We start from the raw sequence: 20,180 nt of genomic DNA on the forward strand, positions 1-20,180 counted from the left end.
TGGGATCGATATTTAATGGGTCCGTATTATTGATACGTCTTGGACAGCTTTTTTGTTGCATTTATTTCTGTTCACGAGATTAATCTTGGCTCGACAGGATGTAGGTGTTCAAAAGTTGTGTGCCACGGATGGAAGACCACCAAAACCCGTGCCATGACCAGGTGCTAAAGGACGCTTCTGATGGGGTGCAACAGCAAACGTACAGCAACTAGCCCGTTGTACCGTACCGCTCTATGCTCCCGCCCGTCTTCAACGACCCCCTCGGAGGCACACACCCCCCCCCGTGTCTTCTACATCCAGCAGTGGATTGACAAGGCTTGTTCATGTATGTTACATCATTATTGTTGTTGTTGGTGGTGGTTTAAAGTGCTGTCAATTAACGTCGGTTAATTGTGCCGAGTTTTGTAGCGTGTGTTTAAACAACATCGACTTAATTGACACCGCGCGTATTTGAACGTAGTAATGTTTACACCACGGCGTTTTAGACGTTTGTTTAATCAACATATACTACGGACGCATTTATATTTTTAAAAATTTCAATTCGCGGTTGGCCGTGCGGTTGATTAGTCGCTGGTTTTGCCATCGGAGGCAACGATTTGGCTGCTCCCCGCAATGCAGCAAAGCCACGTTGACGGGAGTGGTGAAGTATGGTCATTTTGCCACCCCGCCACAGTTGGGTCTCGGTGCGGGCTGGTGCCATAGCCGGGGAGCATAGAAGTGCAGTGCAATAATTTGATTTGGCTGCTTCTGCCCTCTGCTGCGGTCAGCAGCAGCTGGTCACTGCGTGTTGTGAGACCCGTTCGATTTGATTGTAGGTTCTGTATGTAATCAGTTTAACACGTAGCAGGCTTTTTCGCGACCAATATTCATAACGTTTTTGGGTTTAGATCGCGTTATTTATAAATGTGTCGTAACCCTCCACTACACGACACGGCCAAACAGTAAAAAAGTGTCACGTTTGGCAAAAGACAAAATAGTTCACTCCATTCTGGCGAATTGCCCGATGATGCTGGATGCAATTACCAGCGAAACGTCGTACAACTGAAAAACTGTAAATGTTGTGGTTTCACTCTTAAACACACCGGTGGGCTAAAGCAGTGGAACTATTTTGTCTTTCGTCAACGTGACACTTTTTTGCTGATTGGCCGTGTCGGGTGGTAGAGGGTTACGACACATTTATAAATAACGCGATCTAACCCAATAACGTTGATTATTCTGTATGTAATATTACACACACACGCGTGTGTGTGTGTTTACTGTGGGGAGCGGTGGTGCAGCGGTTAGCGCTACGAAACCCAGCGGCCCGAGTTCGATTCCCGCTCACGGTCCAACGCCGGTGACGATTATCTGAACTGGTCCCTGGGCCTCCCCCTAGGTCGACTCAGCCTCAAACGAGTACCCGGTGCGGTGTGTATACGTCGCCACGGGTTGGGGGGGGAGAGAGACAAAGGCGGCCGGGCGTGGTGCTGGCCATCCAACTACCTCGTGTGCTGTGCCGGCCTTCGTAGGTGCTACTCGCTAACAGCACTTGCCCCTACAGTCTGTTAAGGCTACACGGGGGATCTTTGTTTACTAGCTTTGGTCTGTGCGCTGTGCGTGAATGTGCGGGGGGGGGTCATAGATTCCGTTGATTGCCAAACCACGGTTACTGTTCAAGAGTTGTACTACACTGCCCTCTGCCGATGGATAGGAGAATTGATAAGGAATTTGGAATATTACAACTTCCGGTAACTGACCTATTGACTCGAGGTTTTATCACTTAAATGATCGGTACGTTTATAATCGGCTCGATCTGGCGATTATAGTATAATGCAGGTTACATGTGAATTAGAAAGTGCTGTCAGTAACCGCATACTATTAAACCACAGTACTCTATATAGTACTTGGGTTTGCACGTTAATTGGATCAGTGTTCTTAATCATACCGTGTCAACCCATCACGATTCACCCCGTATTCTTGTGCAGGGAAATTTAGATTTCAGGTCCATACGGCGTACAGCCGTTTCAATACGGGCAAAACACTTTTTTTTGTCTGTTTGTGTTTCTCCCTTGTGATGGGACGTTGTAGGATGAACGCTGAGATTGATGAGGGGCACGGGGTGACCAATAAGGTCTGAATTGGTCTGTGATAAGGTAGGGGCAGTGATAAGGGTTTGCTAAATAACGCTGCTGGAAAATGAAGACTTAATAGGCTATTGAATTGTTATTTGTGATTGTCTACCAAGCAGTATCACACGCAAATATGTGTAATATTAGTATGTTTAACACGTAGCAGGGCTTTCGTGACCAGTATTATTCATAATATAGGGTTTTTTGGGGGAGGTTAGATCGCGTAAATATGAATGTGTTCATATTCTTGGTTCTGTCGGTAAAGTCACTTAAATAGAAGCCAAAAAAATCTAATTTAGTAAAAAATAAAAAGTTTTTTAATTTCACATTTTTTAATTATATTTAATTTCAAAACTTCAGATTTTTTTGTTTTCTACTTATGCGACTTCACCGAAAGAACCAAGAATATGAATTCCTGCAGTCACGAAAGTTTTAAGTCAAAATTTATGAGTGTGTCGTGAAACCCGCCACCACCCGACATTTGCGATTATAGTAAGGTGTGTGTCACGTGAACAGAACGTGGCAATTCGTTACTAGTACAGCACAATCGGTGCGTCAAGTAAACATTTGTTAAATAGTGCCCTGGCTATCCGGACAGACACGGCCCTTATTAATCCACTAGTGAATGTAGAATATCGCCTCCGCGTATCCCTCGCTGGGGGAGGGCTGTTGTAACCATACTTCACCACGCGGCGTGTGCACGGAAATTACAGCGCAACACTGGATTTCTCGTTGTTGCCGCACCGCCTGAACGTCGTAACCCACGCACGTTGTTGTACGAGCAGGGGGCAGCGTCTTCGGCCTTGGTCAGTCCACTGCTGGATGAAGGAACCTCGGCCAAGGGTCCGCCCTCACCGATCAGCGCCACATTAACGAGCCTCCGGCCCATAGCGAGCGCTGCTGTTGCCTGCACGCGTGTCGGAGTTCATCGCCGCGTCTCCTCGGTGCACGTCCCTAGCTGTGTTCAAGTGGTCAATGGGGCGGGGGGCGTGAGCGGTGACCGATAAGCAACGGGTGGAAATTCCACATTCACATGGCCGGGGTGAAGATAATTGGGGTACATATGCCCACCTCGGAATGGAAGACGGCTCGCAGATGATGATGACGACGATGACATGGTGGGGGCGAGTCTTCCGCGTAGGACAACCACTGTTGCCTCCCTACAAAGTGGTACCAGTTTTACCAAGCCTGACGGTTGCGATGATGGGTTGGGTTGAAACCCAGACCGGGATTTTAACTGGTGGCCTTAGTATTTGCGTTCTTATCACAGCTACCTGAATGGATAGTTTACGGTGTACTACGCTGTGCATAGGATTACAGTAGGACAGTGAGTGCTTATGACACCGTATGTTAATGAAACGATGCATCCAGAATGTGTAATGTACGTTAGTCCGTAAATACACGAAGGCATTACAATGTGCCATTTGGCAGAAGCAAAGTTAGCGATGGCGATGTATCGTTTCGGTCGCATTGATCGTGACCAAATGTAGGATCGTGTTTATACTGTAATACATTACCGTGTACATTTTAAACATGTACATGAATTGGCGTTTATATAAGTTATCCTGCGGTGTATATACCGCGTTACGTAATGTTACGTGTTGGGGCTTGAGCAGTACAATACATAATGTACTGCGTTCAATGCGCCTATGCGTGATGAGCCTCATGTTGTGTTCTGAGCGCCTGCCATAGAAACGTGGACATTTTGAGAGTGCCACAGTCAGTCCAACCCCTAATTTGAGTCCTATTTTTCTCCTTAACTCGTCACTGCGCTCCAGTACATTGTGATCGCACAGAGACTCGGGTACTGGAACGATTTATTTGGGAGAACACTGGGTGCCAAAGTGGCTATGAGATGTTTACTACCTCGCCTGGTGTACAGGAGGTGGTGGGTTCGATCCCGACCCTGACGCCTGCTGCTGCTGTATATTTGGAGATTGCGTGTCATCACGGTGGCTAGGAGATGTTAACTACCTCGCCTGGTGTACAGGAGGTCGTGGGTTCGATCCCGTCCCTGACGCCTGCTGCTGTATATTTAGAGTTTGCGTGTCTCTTATCATCACGGTGGCTATGAGATGTTAACTACCTCGCCTAATGTGCAGGAGGTCGTGGGTTCAATCCCGACCCTGACGCCTGCTGCTGTATATTTGAGTTTGCGGTGTCTCTCACCCCATGGTCGCGTGAAATTTTGTCCGGGTCCTCCAGTTTGTTTCGCTCCACGTTTAGAATCAACATCACGCGTTTTAGAGTATTTTGCAGCAGCTGTACATTTCCACACGATAAGCCATTTGGTTGAGCTATAATTTGTGTCCACGTCGCTTTTTATATATATATGTGTGTAAGAACGAAATAGCTCAGTGGGGCTCTTACCTGGTCAAATGAAAAAAATAGTTTAAAAGCGAGTGGTTAATGATGACCTTTGAGGACATGAGGTCAAAAACTTCCGTGATGGGGAATTGTCTAAGGAGTGTTTCGCTGCGTGGCGGTAGGAATGCGGTATTGCATGCACAGGCCGGCGACTTGCAATTGTTTTTAAGTAACTAAAATAAGCCTACGTGTTAAACTAAAATAATAGTTTAGCTTGTTTTACCCAGGAAAGCTCGTTAAGTTGACCTAAGGTCACTCGTGCGTTACACATCGTGATGAGAGATGTTTGAATGTGATTGTATGATTATCCCCGGCCATGTGTATGATCATATCGGGATGCTATGTACTATTATGGTACAGTTAGGTTAATGCTACACGAATGTCAACACACAACAAAACGTAATTTTTAGAAATGCGTCAATCCACTGCTAAATTTAAGGGCTTCATTCTAGGAAAAAGAGAAGATTTAATCGGATTCCCCCAATATAAATACTGTACATATTCCGATTCTGATATCGATATTACAGTGAATGTAGTGGGGTGAAAGTCCACGCCTGTGGAAAGGCTAGGGCTGGTACTGCGATTTGGCCAGTAGATGGCAGTAGAGCAAGCGAGTTTAACATTATTGGAACCTCATTTGCCAGTAAAAAATATGATAATTGTTTTTTTTTACCCTTCTATCTGGCAACAAAACTGACACCTTTTTTACAAGGAGTCATGTTTACATAGACCACAATACCTGCGTTCATAATGCGCCTTTTGGCGTCATCTGGTCCAACCCATGTGAGACTAGGCTCTAAGGAAAGCTGTCTCGGGTGTGGACCAATCAACTTCAAGGACAGTGCACATTATCAGAGTTATGTTCTTTTGTTTTTATTATGACCGCAGGTATTGTGGTCTATGTAAACACGACTCCTTGTAAAAAGGTGTCAGTTTTATTGCCAGATAGAAGGGTAAAAAAAACAATTATCATATTTGTTTAACATTGTCCGCTGCTGTGCGGGTGGGTGGCATTTCTCCCCGAACTGATTATATTTACATACGGGCAAAAAACATTGTATTTGTGTTTCTCCATGGTGATGGGATTTTGTAAGATGACGTTAAGATTTTTAAGGAGCATGGGGTGACCGATGAGGTCTGAATTGGTCTAATAAGGTAGGGCACTGATAAGGGGTTTACAGGTATGCCTATTTTGCGGTATGTTGTACAGCAGCTTAACCCAGTGTAAGTGCGTATGTAAGTTGAACTTGTATGTATGTTGAACTTCTTTCGCACCTTACATAGCTAACCGTGCTAATCGAAGGTGCAGTGTTGAGTCCTATGGGTAGTGTTGAGTCTATGGGCAGTGTTGAGTCTATGGGCAGTGTTGAGTCTATGGGCGGTGTTGAGTCTATGGGCGGTGTTGAGTCTATGGGCGGTGTTGAGTCTATGGGCAGTGTTGAGTCTATGGGCGGTGTTGAGTCTATGGGCGGTGTTGAGTCTATGGGCAGTGTTGAGTCTATGGGCAGTGTAGAGTCTATGGGCAGTGTTGAGTCTATGGGCAGTGTTGAGTCTATGGGCAGTGTTAGTCTATGGGCAGTGTTGAGTCTATGGGCAGTGTTGAGTCTATGGGCAGTGTTGAGTCTATGGGCAGTGTTGAGTCTATGGGCAGTGTTGAGTCTATGGGCAGTGTTGAGTCGATGGGAAGTGTGAGTCTATGGGCAGTGTGAGTCTGGGCAGTGTTAGTCTATGGACAGTGTGAGTATAGGGCCTTCCCCTAGGTCGACTCGGCCTCAAATGAGTACCCGGCGCGGTGTGTCGTAAACATTGCCGCTTGGTGAGAGACGGGCGTCAATCTGCCGCGGTGCTGAGCCTTTCGTCTCACGAGGAGTGTAAAGTTCTGCCAAAGTTGGAACCTCGACGTGCACTCCAGTACACGGTGCGGGAGTTTAGCGGTTTTGCGTGTGATGGGTGTATTTTTTTGTATTGTCTTGCACTAAGCTACAGTCGCACTACAGCACGACTCGTGTGGTGTATGCGTGTGTGTAACACGTGGTGTCTCGTGCAGTGGTGGTGTGTATAATGTCTGCGTGAGAAATGCAGTGGTGGTGTGTATAATGTCTGCGTGAGAAATGCAGTGGTGGTGTGTGTGTAGTGTACAGGGTGGCCCAGATGTCTTGTGATCCCCCCTCCCCAAGTAATTGACCCCCAAAAAATAATTTGCTTATTCGTCTCTGTTTAAAATGAACCTTAAATACTTTTTAAGTTTTAGCGATTTAAATGGTGGTCACAGGGCATCTGGAGCAGCCTGTGCAGTGGTGTATGATGTGGTGGTGGTGTGTCATGTATACAAGTTGTGGGGTAGCTGTGAATGGTATGATTCCAGTGCTGTGTATAAATGTGTTGTAGTGATGTGGAGTGTATTGTGATGTATAGTGTGGTGTGTGTGTGTAAGTGCATGGTTGATTCGTGTGCTACAGCCACCACTGTCTGCTTTCCCAATCATGGCTTAGACACACTTAAGCGGTTGTGCTTTGCTAAGTTGTCCATACCTGAAGAAGGATGCTTGTGTTGCGCCCGAAACGTCGTGATTTCATTTATTTTAATTGTTTTACCCACGTGACTTTACCGAGAAAACCAAAGAGTATGAATCCTTGCAGTCACGAAAACTTCAAATCTAGAATCATGGGTTAGTGGCCGACCCAATATTCAATTGATTCCTCATGGAATGGCTTGGCTAGGGCCTTAAAAACACTTGGTTTGCGTGTGTGGACGTGTTTACACTCTCTGAACCCGGCGACCCGAGTTCGATTCCCGCTCACGGCCAACACCAGGTGACGATGATCTGAACTGGTCCTGGGCCTCCCCTAGGTTGACTCAGCCTAAACACGAGTAACCGGTGCAGTGTGTAGTAAACATCACCACCGGGGAGACAAAGGAGGTCGGGCGTTGTGCCGTCCACCCACCCCCCTCGTGTGCAGTGCCGGCCGTCGTAGGTGCTCGCTATAGCAGCACTTGCCCCAACAGTCTGTTAAGGCGATACGGGGAGTCTTTGTGTGTACACGTCTTGAGTGTATGATTGTGTATACGTGTGCGTGTCTACACGTTTTTACGAGAGCGCATATGTTTGCTTGTGTGTGTGTCTCAAGCACGAACTTATTTAGGCAGTTTTGAAGCAGTCGCCCTCCCAACAACAACTGAGGGCAGAGGAGCAACGCTCACAACAACGAGCGGAGCGCCGGGCAGATAAAATGAAGCAAGTTGGCACAGTAGGGGGGGGGGGGGGGGTACAGCTGGTGCATCTGGCGGTCATCTGTCATCCAACCTCTTGGCACCTGCTGGGTCTGTCCCGTGACCTGTCAGCGAGCCTTCGACACTTCACGGGGCCTTAAAGTGCACCTGGCCTGGCACAGGCGCCATGGTGAAATCACCGTCACTTAGTGGCGAATGGCACGTATTGGTGTAGGTGGGCGTCTGCTGGTGTATATGTGTGTGCGTGCGTGTCTGTCTGTGTAACAAGTGGGGAGCGGCGGTGTAGCGGTTAGCGCAATGCGCGACAAACCCAGCACAGATCCGAGTTCGATTCCCGCTCACGGCCAACACCCAGTGACGATTATCTGAATCGGTACTGAGCCTCCCCTAGGTCGACTCGGCCTCAAATGAGTACCTGGTGCGGTGTGTAAACATCGCCACTAGGGAGACAAAGGCCGTCGGGCGTGGTGCTGGCCACCCACCCCCTCGTGTGCCGTGCCGGCCTTCATAGGTGCTACTCGCTAACAGAACCTGCCCCAACAGTTTGTTAAAGGCTACACGGGAGGTCTTTGTGGACGTGTGTACATGTGTGCTTGTGTACACGTTTTTATGAGCGCATATGTTTGGGGGTGTGTGTGTGTGTGCGCGTTTTGTGTGCGTCTGTTGTATGAGTGTGTGTGCGCGCGTGCGTCTGTGTGTAACGCATAGCAGCTTACACACAAACACGCCTTGTGGTCTAGAAAACCTCGACCCGTGACCTCCCAGCATGTCATGTAACACGTACAAATGCCCTCAGATTGCGTCTGGCGTGTGACACAAGCGCTGTTGTAGCGACATCGCTTGTGACCGAGTTCCTTGTACATTGCGTGAAAAACACCGCTTGGGAGACAAAGGTGGCTGGGCTATGTGGTGCTGCCCACACCCATCAGCCCCTTTGCGTAGATGCGTGCTGAGGGCCCAAAGCGCCATCCTTAATAGGTGCTCGCTAATGGCTCAGGGAGCCAAATGCTAGGACTAAACGTTGATAAGTGCGTGGGAGAGGTGTGTGTTTGCAAAAATCCACTTCATTCCGTACAGATACGGGGGGGGAGTAGTGGCACACCATGCTAGGACTTAGGCAAATCTAAGCTTGATTCTGACTTCAAGGCCAACATCGGCGACGAACATCTGAACCGTTCCTGGGCCTCCCCCTAGGTCGGCTTAGCCTTAAATAAATACCCCGAGCGTTCCGTAAACGGCCAGCACTGGGGGAGGCAAAGGCCGCCTGAAGCACACCATCCACTCCCACTGCCTTGTGCGCCACCCTTAATAGGTGCTCGCTAACAGCACTTGTCCCAACAGTGTCATCTGGCTTCTTCTCTGTGGCCGTAACTAAACTTTGAAGACCACGAGTGTCAACGCAATTTGTACGGACGGATGCTTCTACCTCGCAACGCAGGAGTTTTGGCTGGCTCTGTGAGTAACACACGGACGGACGAATTCATCCAGGAAAAGCCGCATTTGAAGTCCGAAGGTTTTTTCTTTGCCGGCGGTACTTTCATTGGGGGCTGTTTGTCCGTCACCAATTGCACGGTGGCTAGGAGATGTTAACTACCTCGCCTGGTATACAGGAGGTCGTTGGTTCGATCCTGACACCTGTATATTTGGAGTTTGCGTGTCTCTCTCTCATCATCATCACCGTCACGGCTAGGAGATGGTAACTACCTCGCCTGGTATACAGGAGTTCGTGGGTTCGATCCTGACCCTAACACCTGTATATTTGGAGTTTGCGTGTCTCTCTCTCTCATCATCATCACGGTGGCTAGGAGATGTTGACTACCTCGCCTGGTATACAGGAGGTCGTGGGTTCGATCCCGACCCTGTACGCCTGCTGCTGTATATTTGGAGTTTGAGTGTCTCTCTCCCTGTGGTCGCGTGGATTTTTCTCTGGGTCCTTTTCTCTCCACATTTGGAAACGTGCGTTTAGAGTTGAACACGTAGACTGAAGCGAACAATATCCATAATAGAGGTTATTTGGGTTAGATCGTGTAAATATAAATGACACAGCCAATGACTAATTGGTTGTGTTGGTTGGTGGCCGGTTTAACAACATTTCTATTTATGCGATCTAACCCATAAAAAGTATGTATGTATTTAGAGTATTTGGCTGCTTTAAATGTCCACATGATGATAAGTCACTTTGTTGAGCTATAAATTGTGGCCAGGGCGCTTCTGAAAAATAGCTGTGTATAGCTGAGCGGGCCTTAACCTGGTAAAATAAAAAAATAAGTATAACCCGTAAAAACAAAGTTTTTCACTCTAAATCCTTTATATGCGTGGCGGCTAAAGTCCACTCGTCCTCTGGCTTGAGATGGCTGCCACCTATGGGTGAGATGATTGCATTGCACCATTAAGCAATTGGTAATTAAATATAATATTTTTGTCCTAAAAAGTGTAAAATTTTGGAAAAAAATTTTCACGAACATTAATTGTCACGCACAACGAGTCTGTGTGGAAAATGTCAGCTCGATTGGATCACGGGAAGTGGGTTAAAAAAGGACCGAAAGATTTGCACGGTCCCAAGCAAGCAAGCAAGCAAACTTAATATAAAGGATTTAATAGTTTAGTTTTTACTCTACTGCACATCCACCCACGGTGTGGTGATGCATCTGCTGTAGTAGAATGCAGCATAGTAAGTTTTACCCACCACTGTGCAGTAGAGATTTTTCGAGTTCTCTTCCTTGTCGGCATGGGTTTCTCAAGGCTCTCTGGTATCATCTTCTTGGTTCTTTCGGTAAAGTCACGTAGAAGGGAAGTAATAAAATAATACAAATAAAACAATAAAATAATTCTCACGACGTTTTGGCTACAACGCAAGCAGCCGTCTTCAGGTGAAGAATGAGACACTGCCAAGCTTGGAGCTTATATATAAGCTTGGTTGTCACTCAAAAAGGGGAACTCGGAACCGAGTGCGCTTGGGAACCCTGCAAGCCAAGTTCAGTTCCCGAACACGGCTAACATCGGTGCGTGATATCCGAACCGATCCTGGGCACCTCTACCAATCATCGCTGACCGCCGTGAAGTATGGTTAAGCGATCCCCATTACCCGTACAACTTGGGGGGAGGTCCTCACCCGGGTAGTGGATTGACAAAGGGGCCGTACGTACTTTGAGGGCCCAAAGCGCCAACAAAAAAGCCAGAAATATAATATAGTTCTAGATTTGAAGCTTTCGTGACTGCAAGAATTCATATTCTTAGTTCTTTCGGTAAAGTCACGTAGGTAAAAAATGAAATTAAATTAATTAAAAAAATATTTTTTTAAATTTTAAATTAATAAAAACATTTTTTAAATTAATTTTTATTTCATTTTTTACCTACGTGACTTTACCGAAAGAACTAAGAATATAATATATAGATTTGTGCCACCGCAAAGATTACTTGCGTGTTACGTAGTTTTTTTTCCCACCATTTATAACACTTATGATAGTCAACCCCCCCTCCCTCCTCCCCTGAATTTAAAGTAAAGCCAAAAAAAATGTGGCATTTATAAAATCATCGTGGCTTTCTTGCTCCTCCTCCCGTGGGTAATACATCGTAGGGGTTTTCCTGAGTGGTGGCCGGGGCTAAGAGGAGTGGGCGGGGCCTACTCGAGTAAGCCACTCCCACTTTGCAGGTCTAGCGGTCGGCTGGGCGTGGCTACGTGAGAGTGGGCGTGGTTGAGGGAGGGGCTTACCGACTCGGTCATGCGTCCTTTAGCCTCCCTGGCGTTTGGTAGCCGTAGTACAATAATATTCACCATTGGAACCTCATTTGCCAGTAAAAATATGATAATTGGTTTTTTATCCTTCTGGCAACAAAACTGACACCTTTTTACAAGGAGCCATGTTTGCATAGACCACAATACCTGCAGTCATAATGCAAACAAAAAACAACTCTGATAATGTATGCACTGTCCTTGAAGTTGATTGGTCCACACCCGAGACAGCTTTCCTTAGAGCCTAGTCTCACATGGTGTTGGACCAGATGACGCCTTTGTTTTTTTTGTTATTATGACTGCAGGTATTGTGGTCTATGCAAACATGACTCCTTGTAAAAAGGTGTCATTTTTGTTGCCAGATAGAAGGGTAAAAAAACTATTATCATATTTTTTACTGGCAAATGAGGTTCCAATGGTACAAAATAGTTTGTTAAAGGAATTGCAGCCTTCGTTGGTGACCGGGCTGATGTAATTAATATCGTCACGTACGAAAACCAGGCTGGGGTAGCCTCGCACACGAACTTTTAACCCTTAGACGTGATGGGTTTGGCTAGCCTTCAGGCAGCATCGCTAGACGCTTCGTTTCAGACGAAGAAGTTCTCATGAACGCCGTTACGTGAATTTTGCATCGCCTCATTCTGCCTTATTTTGTCCGAAACCCATTGACGTTATTACAGTAATTGGTTACAAAATATGGTTATTGTGGGTAGGCACACCTTTTACTCTTTTAAGTGGCAGTGCCTGCCACTTGCAACCCGTGCTCCTAACCAGCCTCGCGTGGACTTCTGGATAATAACGGGTTAGCAATTAACTCCTGTCATCACTTAACCCATAATTACAAAACATATATCTACCATACTGTCCAGCAAAATGTTTACATTGGAACTGCTGTGGTACGGTGAATAAAATGACCACAACTTAGGACTCTTATGACTTTAAACCACACGTGAAAGTTTAACCCTCATTGTTTATTAAAGTTGCGGCCTCTTGTGTGGGTCAATTAAAGCCGAGATCACTCCGATCACATGTACAGATGCATTAGAATACACATTGCCCGCTATACGTTAGCGCTACCTTGCATCGTGGGCTGACGTTTCAGGCAAAGACCCTTTTTTTCAGAGCTGAGAGATTTGCTTTGCAGTTGGAGGTTTTACATTGGTGGCCCTGAGAATTCCTTGCATTTTAAGAAAATTAACCCAAATTAATTGAGGATTTGCGTAAACGCTTGTCCATTGGTGAGCACCAAGTAGCAGATACACCATTAAATATTGAAAACTTTAATGCATTCTGTAACGGAAGGCGGGAGGGGGAGGGCACAATAACCCTTGTGAATTTACTGAAATATAAACTACCGTGTCGGGTTGAGTTGCCGTTAGGAACTTGGCCCGAGAGAAAACCAGCCGGCTAGATTGACCCAAGGATTGCCCGATACGTGCCGATTTACAACAACAAAAACCCAGCCCTAAAATGTTTAAGCCTTGCCAGCCTAGGCCACGATGTCCCTGCGGTTGGCATCGCAAGATGGCAACGCTCAATTAGGTGGGATGCCATCTCCCGGCATCGTCCCGTTGCGTAGCTGAAAACGTAACATCTTAGGGCTCGGACACTCCGCCTAGTTGCTACTTGTCAGCCACGGGGGAGGCTCTGTGTTTTACAGTGGACTATTAAGTTGGGAACCCAGTGAGGCATGAAAGAAGTTTCCACATGTACGTTCCATAGTTCTTGGAGGAGTGTATGCCATTGTGAACTCAAAGGCTATTTTATTGCATCCCCCAGTGCACAATGTGAAAGTTGAATCGCCCGTGACCGTACCGTGAGATTTCGCAGCCCTTGCCACAGCCGTTCTCCCCGCGCCGTATCGGGCACGGCAGGTGTTTGAGCACGTGCCAAGTCACTGCTGGGTTGGTGATGTTGGTGGGGGGGGGGATGCACGGGACGGATTTGAATTTCAACTCGCCGCTGTTTTGTTAGCCATGGTGTCGGCAAATCGAACTCGAGTCGACGGGTTCGTAGTTTGTGTCCGCTAACCGCTGCACCACCGCTCCGCGATGTTACTTTGCATTGAACAAACTGCAGCTGAACTCTTAGAAAGTACATCGTTCCGGTGTTACCCGCAAGAGATACGTTCCGGAGATGCCTCGTGAATAGAAAATTTAGCGGTTAAGTGATATTGGCCTATGAAGACTTGTATTTTTAATGAATGACCTTAAATTATTACGTAAATAAGCTATTAAATACACGAATCTTATCGCTTCATCTCCCATCGCTTTACCATCACTTTCTCCATCGATGCAGTCGTGTAGAGTTCCGCATGCGTATCGCGGATAGCCAACATCGCTGATAGCGGCTTCGTGAATGGCGAGGCGATACTGTAAAGATGTTTTACTGTTGGTGCAGCAGAGCTGTAGTAAAATACAATTGTCAAGCAATGGGAAACTGATTTTACAATAATCATCCTTTATACTGCGCCTCCAGTGCAGTATATCTCAGGGTGCCAAATCCAACGTGTGTTCGAGATAAATAATTTTGACCAAATGTGACATCCAATAAAATGCGGCTCATAAACGATACGCAACAGCGGGGAGAGAATAAACAACATTGGCAAATCTATAATCCAAGTTGAAGATTACTGTTGGCTTAATTTGCACGCATCACGCCCCATCTGAAAACATGCCTTTAAAAAAACCCACATTAAATCGAGTAACAGCCGGCGGCGTTAACGTCGCTTGGAGTTTCCCCTGGCGTCGGTGCGCTCCCGTTTTGCGTTGTGAAAAACGACGTCGCGTATTTTGGTGGCGGTGGTAGTGGGTTTGGTTGGGGTTGGTGCGGTGGTGTTGGGGTTAGTGGGGTTGGTGGTGGTGTTGGGGTTTGTGGGGTTGGTGGTGGTGTTGGGGTTAGTGGGGTTGGTGGTGGTGTTGGGGTTTGTGGGGTTGGTGGTGGTGTTGGGGTTTGTGGGGTTGGTGGTGGTGTTGGGGTTTGTGGGGTTGGTGGTGGTGTTGGGGTTAGTGGGGTTGGTGGTGGCGGTGGGGTTTGTGCTTGGGTTGGGGTTGGTGGTTGGGTTGGTGGTGGCGGTGGTGTTGGGTTGGTGGGGTTGGTGGTGGCGGTGGTGTTGGGGTTAGTGGGGTTGGTGTTGGTGGTTGGGTTGGGGTTGGTGGTGGTGTGGGGTTGGGGTTGGGGTTGGAATGGCGGTGGTGGTGGGGTTGGTGGTTGTGTTGGGGTTGGTGGTTGGGTTGGGGTTGGTGGTGGTGTGGGGTTGGGGTTGGTGGTGGGGTTAGTGTTGGGGTTAGTGGTGGGGTTGGTGGTTGTGTTGGCGGCGGTGGTGTTGTTGGTGCCCTCTGACGTCGATGTCTTCCTCCTCGCGTGTCCCAGGCACAGGTCCATAGCCATGGGTCCTGGTCCCATCGACCCAAAGGAACTCCTGAAGGGCCTCGACTGCTTCCTGGGCAAGGGCGGGGACATCAAGGGCGTCGAAGATGCTGCCAGGATATACACGTGAGTTAGAACAAAGAGGACCCCCTCCTCTGTAGCCGTTTTGGGGTTCGCCTTTCAAGGGTACCTCGGAAGTAGCCCTGTGGTGTCCACTTCCCGTGGGTGCCCCGTTCTCCGACGTGAAGGGTTTTCACGGAGCTGCTGTGCGAGATTTTGCGAGTGGATTCGTGTCGTGGCGTGAGGCCGGATAGAATTGTGGATAGCTAAATAACGAAAAGGCAGTGGTAACTGCCTCGCCTGTTGTACAGGAGGTCGTGGGTTCGATCCCGATCCTGACGCCTGCTGTATATTTGGAGTTTGCGTGTCTCTCTCATCATCATCACGGTGGCTAGGAGATGTTAACTGCCTCGCCTGGTGTACAGGAGGTCGTGGGTTCGATCCCGACCCTGACACCTGCTGTATATTTGGAGTTTGCGTGTCTCTCTCTCTCATCATCATCACGGTGGCTAGGAGATGTTAACTACCTCGCCTGGTATACAGGAGGTTGTGGATTCGATCTCGACCCTGACATCTGCTGTATATTTGGAGTTTGCGTGTCTCTCCCCATGGTCACATCGATTTTTAGAATAAACGTGCGTTTTGAGTATATGGCTGCTATAAATTTCCACGTGATAAACCACTTAATTGAGCTATCATTTGTGGCCAGGTCGCTTCTGAATAGGAGCTACATAGTTCAGTGGGCCTTACCTGGTAAAATAAAAACAAGTTAATTCTATAGAAATGCGTTTTCAATTTAGATTTAAAAGTGCACAGCTCCAGTGGCTTCTTGATATCGGAAGGAAGAGCGTTCCAGACGGCCACGGAAGCGCTTCTGAAATGCGGTGATCGCGATGCCGTTGACGACTGTCTTCGTTTGACCGTCAGCCAGAAGCCGCCGCTGCTGTGCGCACGAACGGAGGATGGTTTATGCTCCGTGACGAGGTCTCAAGCGAGGCGTTGTGTGGTTCTTTTGTGGCGAGCGCATTGTGTGCGATGAGGTTGAAGCACGGCTGTTACTGAGACCCACGTGGTGTCCGTGCAGCTCGGATCTTGATGTCCAGCTACCTGTAGAGACCACCTTCCGTGATCTCCGTTGCTAAGTTTGCGTGTTTGTTATTGTGTGCGTGTGTCCGTCCCTGTTTCAGTTTGATGAAAGATGCGAAAAAATTGGTGAGCAGATGCACCTACTTGAACATCATCCTGCAGACGAAAACACCGGACGTGCTATCAAGGTGAGGCTGCAGTGCGCAGCTTGGCCACGTCCAACAGTACCCACCAAGACACAGTCGTAGCGTTTACTACCTACAGCCAGGCCCGGACTGGCCAATAGGGCAGCAGTCCGGAGGTCAAATTGCCTGGCGAGGCCGTGACATTGCGAGGGCCGGTGGGGCCTGTGTAGGGAGAATGTAAATGTGATCAGTGTTAAACATTAAAAAAAAATATTTTGTTACCCCTAACGTGTACGCTTCATAACTCAAGTTTTAATTAATTTCCCTTCTACGTGACTTTACCGAAAGAACCAAGAAGATGTGTTGGCCATGTTTAGGCGGTCACGCTCGCAGAGCCCTTCCCGCACGGCCACACTTAGGGCCCACTTGGGGTAGCGAGTGACTCCAGACGCCTGTCCCTGATATCTGGACCTGTCCTGGGCATCCCCACAGTTCGCTCGGCCTGATATTTATTGTGTGCGTGAAATATCGACACTGCGCTACAAATCCGGCGACCCGGGTTCGATTCCCGCTCGCGGCCAACACCGGTGACGATTATCTGTGCCGGTCCTGGGCCTCCCCTAGGTCGACTCGGCCTCAAATGAGTACCTGGTGCGATGTATAAACATCGCCACTGGGGAGACAAAGGCGGTGGGGCGTGGTGCTGGCCGCCCACCGCCTCGTGTGCCGTACTGGCCTTGATAGGCGCTCGCTAAAACAGCACTTGCCCCAACAGTCTGTTCAGGTTACATGGGTGATCTTTATCTTCGTGTCCTCCGCCACCGCCACCACCCGCGCAGGTTCATCGGCATGGGCGGCTACAAGCTGCTCAACTCTTGGCTGGGACAAGCCAAGAACTCCAACAACATCGCGCTCATGCTGCAAATCCTAGTCACGCTCAAGAGGCTTCCGCTCTCCGTTCACCACCTCAAGCAGGTGAAGCTCGCTCGCTCGCCCCCCCCCCCGCCCCATGTCCGTGTCACCGCCGCGTTATCGCGGGAGCATGGAGCTCACCGAGTTATCCACAGACTGCCCGGGGCGAGTGTTTCCCCGTCTTTTTTGGGAATTTTGAGCCGGGCGCAAAACAGGTCGTGTTTACGATTGGGACGTTGTAGACACGGTGTGAGCATTCGACTTAACGAGGCCTCCTCCGATGCCGTCACTACGCGCGACGAGATCGCGTGGCTGGAATAGATGTACACAGGGTGCTTTGAAAAAATGTTAACGCTCACATGGGACTATCGTTTTTAATGGCAAAAGAATAATACACTGTGACATGATAACAAATGTATGTTAATAGCTTCACAAAGTCAAGTAGTTCTACAGCTTGTTCACCATCATTGTCAACGCATGCATGGAATCTTCTCCATGTGGTCTCCTGAGCCCGGAGCCTCATTTCTCGTGGTATTCATCTTCTTGGTTCTTTCGGTAAAGTCACGTAGAAGGGAAGTAATACAATAATAAAAAAAAAACATAATGAAATATTTTACACTGTGACATTCTTCTTATTATGTTTAATTTTTATTATTTTATTACTTCCCTTCTACGTGACTTTACCGAAAGAACCAAGAAGATGAATCCTTGCAGTCACGAAAGCTTTAAATCAAAATGTACAGCGTTTGTTTATTTGTTTGTTGGGTGACTTTGTGTGTGTTCGTATCGGAATCGCCTCCAGTGCCGTTGCTGCTGGCGGCAATAAAAGTGGTATTGTTGCAAATTCTCAGAAGTGTAAAAAAAAAAATATTGAAACGCCCTGAAAATAATACGACGTCGCGGTCGGCGGTCGTACGCTGCCGAGCAACAAAACGCGCGTCGGAAGAATCTACGTTGCGCGTACGTATGATGATTATTACTCATCATATTATTTTTTTCCTCACCCCCACCTGCAGAACAACACGGCCAAGATGGTGAAACAGCTGAGCAAGTTTGCCGACAGCGAAGGTGAGCGGAGTCGTGCATCGGTAGGGGTCCCTCATGCCCCCGGGGTAGCCTCTCCTCTCGTCTTAACGAGAGGCGTGTGACGGTGCGCCCTTGCGCCCTGCCTTGTGGGGGTGCCTTGTTAGGGCAGCGGGCCCAGCGCCTCTGAAAGCCCGGGTTCGACTCCAGGACTAAGCCACGCGCGCGATTAGGCCGGGTTCCTGACGCTCAAAATTGCGACGTTTTCCGCACCGCCGCCAATGAGGCCGCACAAAGAAATTGGGTGAATGGTTTTCGTCGGTTTGATTTGGTTCAGCCCAGTTCTCTCGGGGTTCTAAACAAAAACCAAGGGACAAAACTCAATAATAATAATAGTTCAATTTGTAACGCGCGCAAATTTGCAGACGTAGTGGCCGCAACTCAGAGGCGCGGAGCCAAGCTCAGAGTCGCTCGAAAGCATGATTCGTTTGGCTATAACTGAAGTATATGAGTGGTTATTGTATACAGTAAAAACCTTGGATTGCGAGTAACTTGGTCTGCGAGTGTTTTGCAAGACGAGCAAAAGTTTTAAATAAATATTAATTTGATAAACGAGCGAGGTCTTGCAATACGAGCAGTACGTGCATACGCTTTGTCTGCCGAGCGTCACGTGATCACAACTGGTATACGAGTGCTTTGCTATACGAGTGTTTTGGATTACAAACGCGTTTCCGGAACGATTTATGCTCGCAATGCAAGGTTTTACTGTCCATGATTACTTGTAAAAAGTGTCTGTTTGGTGCTTTAACAGCCAGAAAGGGTGAAACCTCTTCTTCTTGGTTCTTTCGGTAAAGTGACGTAGAATGGAAATAATAAAATAATAAAAATAAAACATAATAAAATAATTCTCACGACGTTTCGGCCACAACGCAAGCAGCCGTCCTCAGGTGAAGAACAGGTCTGTCAGAAAGACAGCGTCTGAATGAACACCACCAGGCTTGGCAGCGTATATTTAAGCTGGGTTGGAGGCGCTCTTCCCCCTCCAACCCAGCTTAAATATACGCTGCCAAGCCTGGTGGTGTTCATTCAGAGGGTGAAACCTCTTCTTATATTTTGATACTGGCAAAGAATGTCCCATGATGAGAAAGCAACTCCCTGCGGAGAGCGAGCTTGTCCACCCCCCCCCCTCCCCCACCAGCGCGTGCGATGGCTGCGTTGTAACACGTCGTGCGTGCGTGCGTCCCGTCTGTCCGTGCGTGTCGTTCTTAGAGCTGAGAGAGGTGGCGACGTCGCTGGTGAACGGCTGGATGACGGTGATCCGCTCACAGAGCGCGGCCAACGCTCCCGTGCCAGGTAAGGACACGCACACACGCGGCATCTGACGAGGGCGGCAGCTGTGCATACCCTACCCTAGGGTACCCGTACGGCCGGGTACGGGTAGGGTACGGGTAGGGTACGGGTACGGGTAGGGTACGGGTAGGGTACGGGTACGGGTAGGGTACGGGTAGGGTACGGGTAGGGGTACGGGTACGGGTAGGGTACGGGTACGGGTAGGGTACGGCCGGGTACGGGTAGGGTACGGGTAGGGTACGGGTAGGGTACGGGTACGGCCGGGTACAGGTAGGGTACGGGTACGGGTAGGGTACGGGTACGGCCGGGTACAGGTACAGGTACCCGTTTGCGACCCTGGTGCGGCCGGGTACGGGTAAGGAATCAAAACCCGTTTGCGAGCTCTGCTACAACACAGAGAGGAAAGTGGGGAAAAAGACGGCGAAATGTGCAGTGGGGACACCTGCGACTGCTACGTGCTCTCCGCACCTGTGCACCGTGATGACGGCGGTGTGCTTTGGCGATCTGTGCCCGTAGCAGAAAGGCCGGAGAAGAAGAGGAGGAAAGAAGACGGCGTTGCCGCGACGGTGCCAACCGGCGTCGCCGCCGGTGCCACTGGCGTCGCCCCCAGCAACGCCCCCAGCAATGCCGTCAGCGGCAATGCCGGCAGCGGCGCCGGGAGCAGCGCCGGCAGCACCACCAGCAACGCCAGCAGTAGCAGTAGCAGCAGCGGCAGCGGCGGTGGCGGCAGCAGCGGCAGTCCCGTGGTGGAGAAGAAGACTGCGGAGCCGCGCGGAATCGTGCAGCTGGAACGGCGGGAGAAGCCGAAATCGGCGC

General features: G+C 48.8%; 1 protein-coding gene across 1 annotated transcript in view; it reads left to right on the forward strand.

The window, feature by feature from the left end:
• The first annotated feature begins 331 nt into the window (after window positions 1–331).
• The window catches only part of PPP1R10 (protein phosphatase 1 regulatory subunit 10), a 25,972-nt gene continuing 6,123 nt past the window's right edge, over window positions 332–20,180 (forward strand). Inside the window, exons 1-7 of the mRNA XM_078619087.1 lie at window positions 332–9,161; window positions 14,812–14,934; window positions 16,056–16,142; window positions 16,919–17,054; window positions 18,008–18,059; window positions 19,284–19,367; window positions 19,881–20,176. Of these exons, the coding sequence (XP_078475213.1) occupies window positions 14,828–14,934; window positions 16,056–16,142; window positions 16,919–17,054; window positions 18,008–18,059; window positions 19,284–19,367; window positions 19,881–20,176 (762 nt within the window). The 5' untranslated portion in view covers window positions 332–9,161; window positions 14,812–14,827. The remainder of the gene's footprint in view (window positions 9,162–14,811; window positions 14,935–16,055; window positions 16,143–16,918; window positions 17,055–18,007; window positions 18,060–19,283; window positions 19,368–19,880; window positions 20,177–20,180) is intronic.

The sequence above is a fragment of the Lampetra planeri genome, chromosome 61 (assembly GCF_965212315.1).
Source record: "Lampetra planeri chromosome 61, kcLamPlan1.2.h2, whole genome shotgun sequence".
NCBI classification, from domain to species: domain Eukaryota; kingdom Metazoa; phylum Chordata; class Hyperoartia; order Petromyzontiformes; family Petromyzontidae; genus Lampetra; species Lampetra planeri.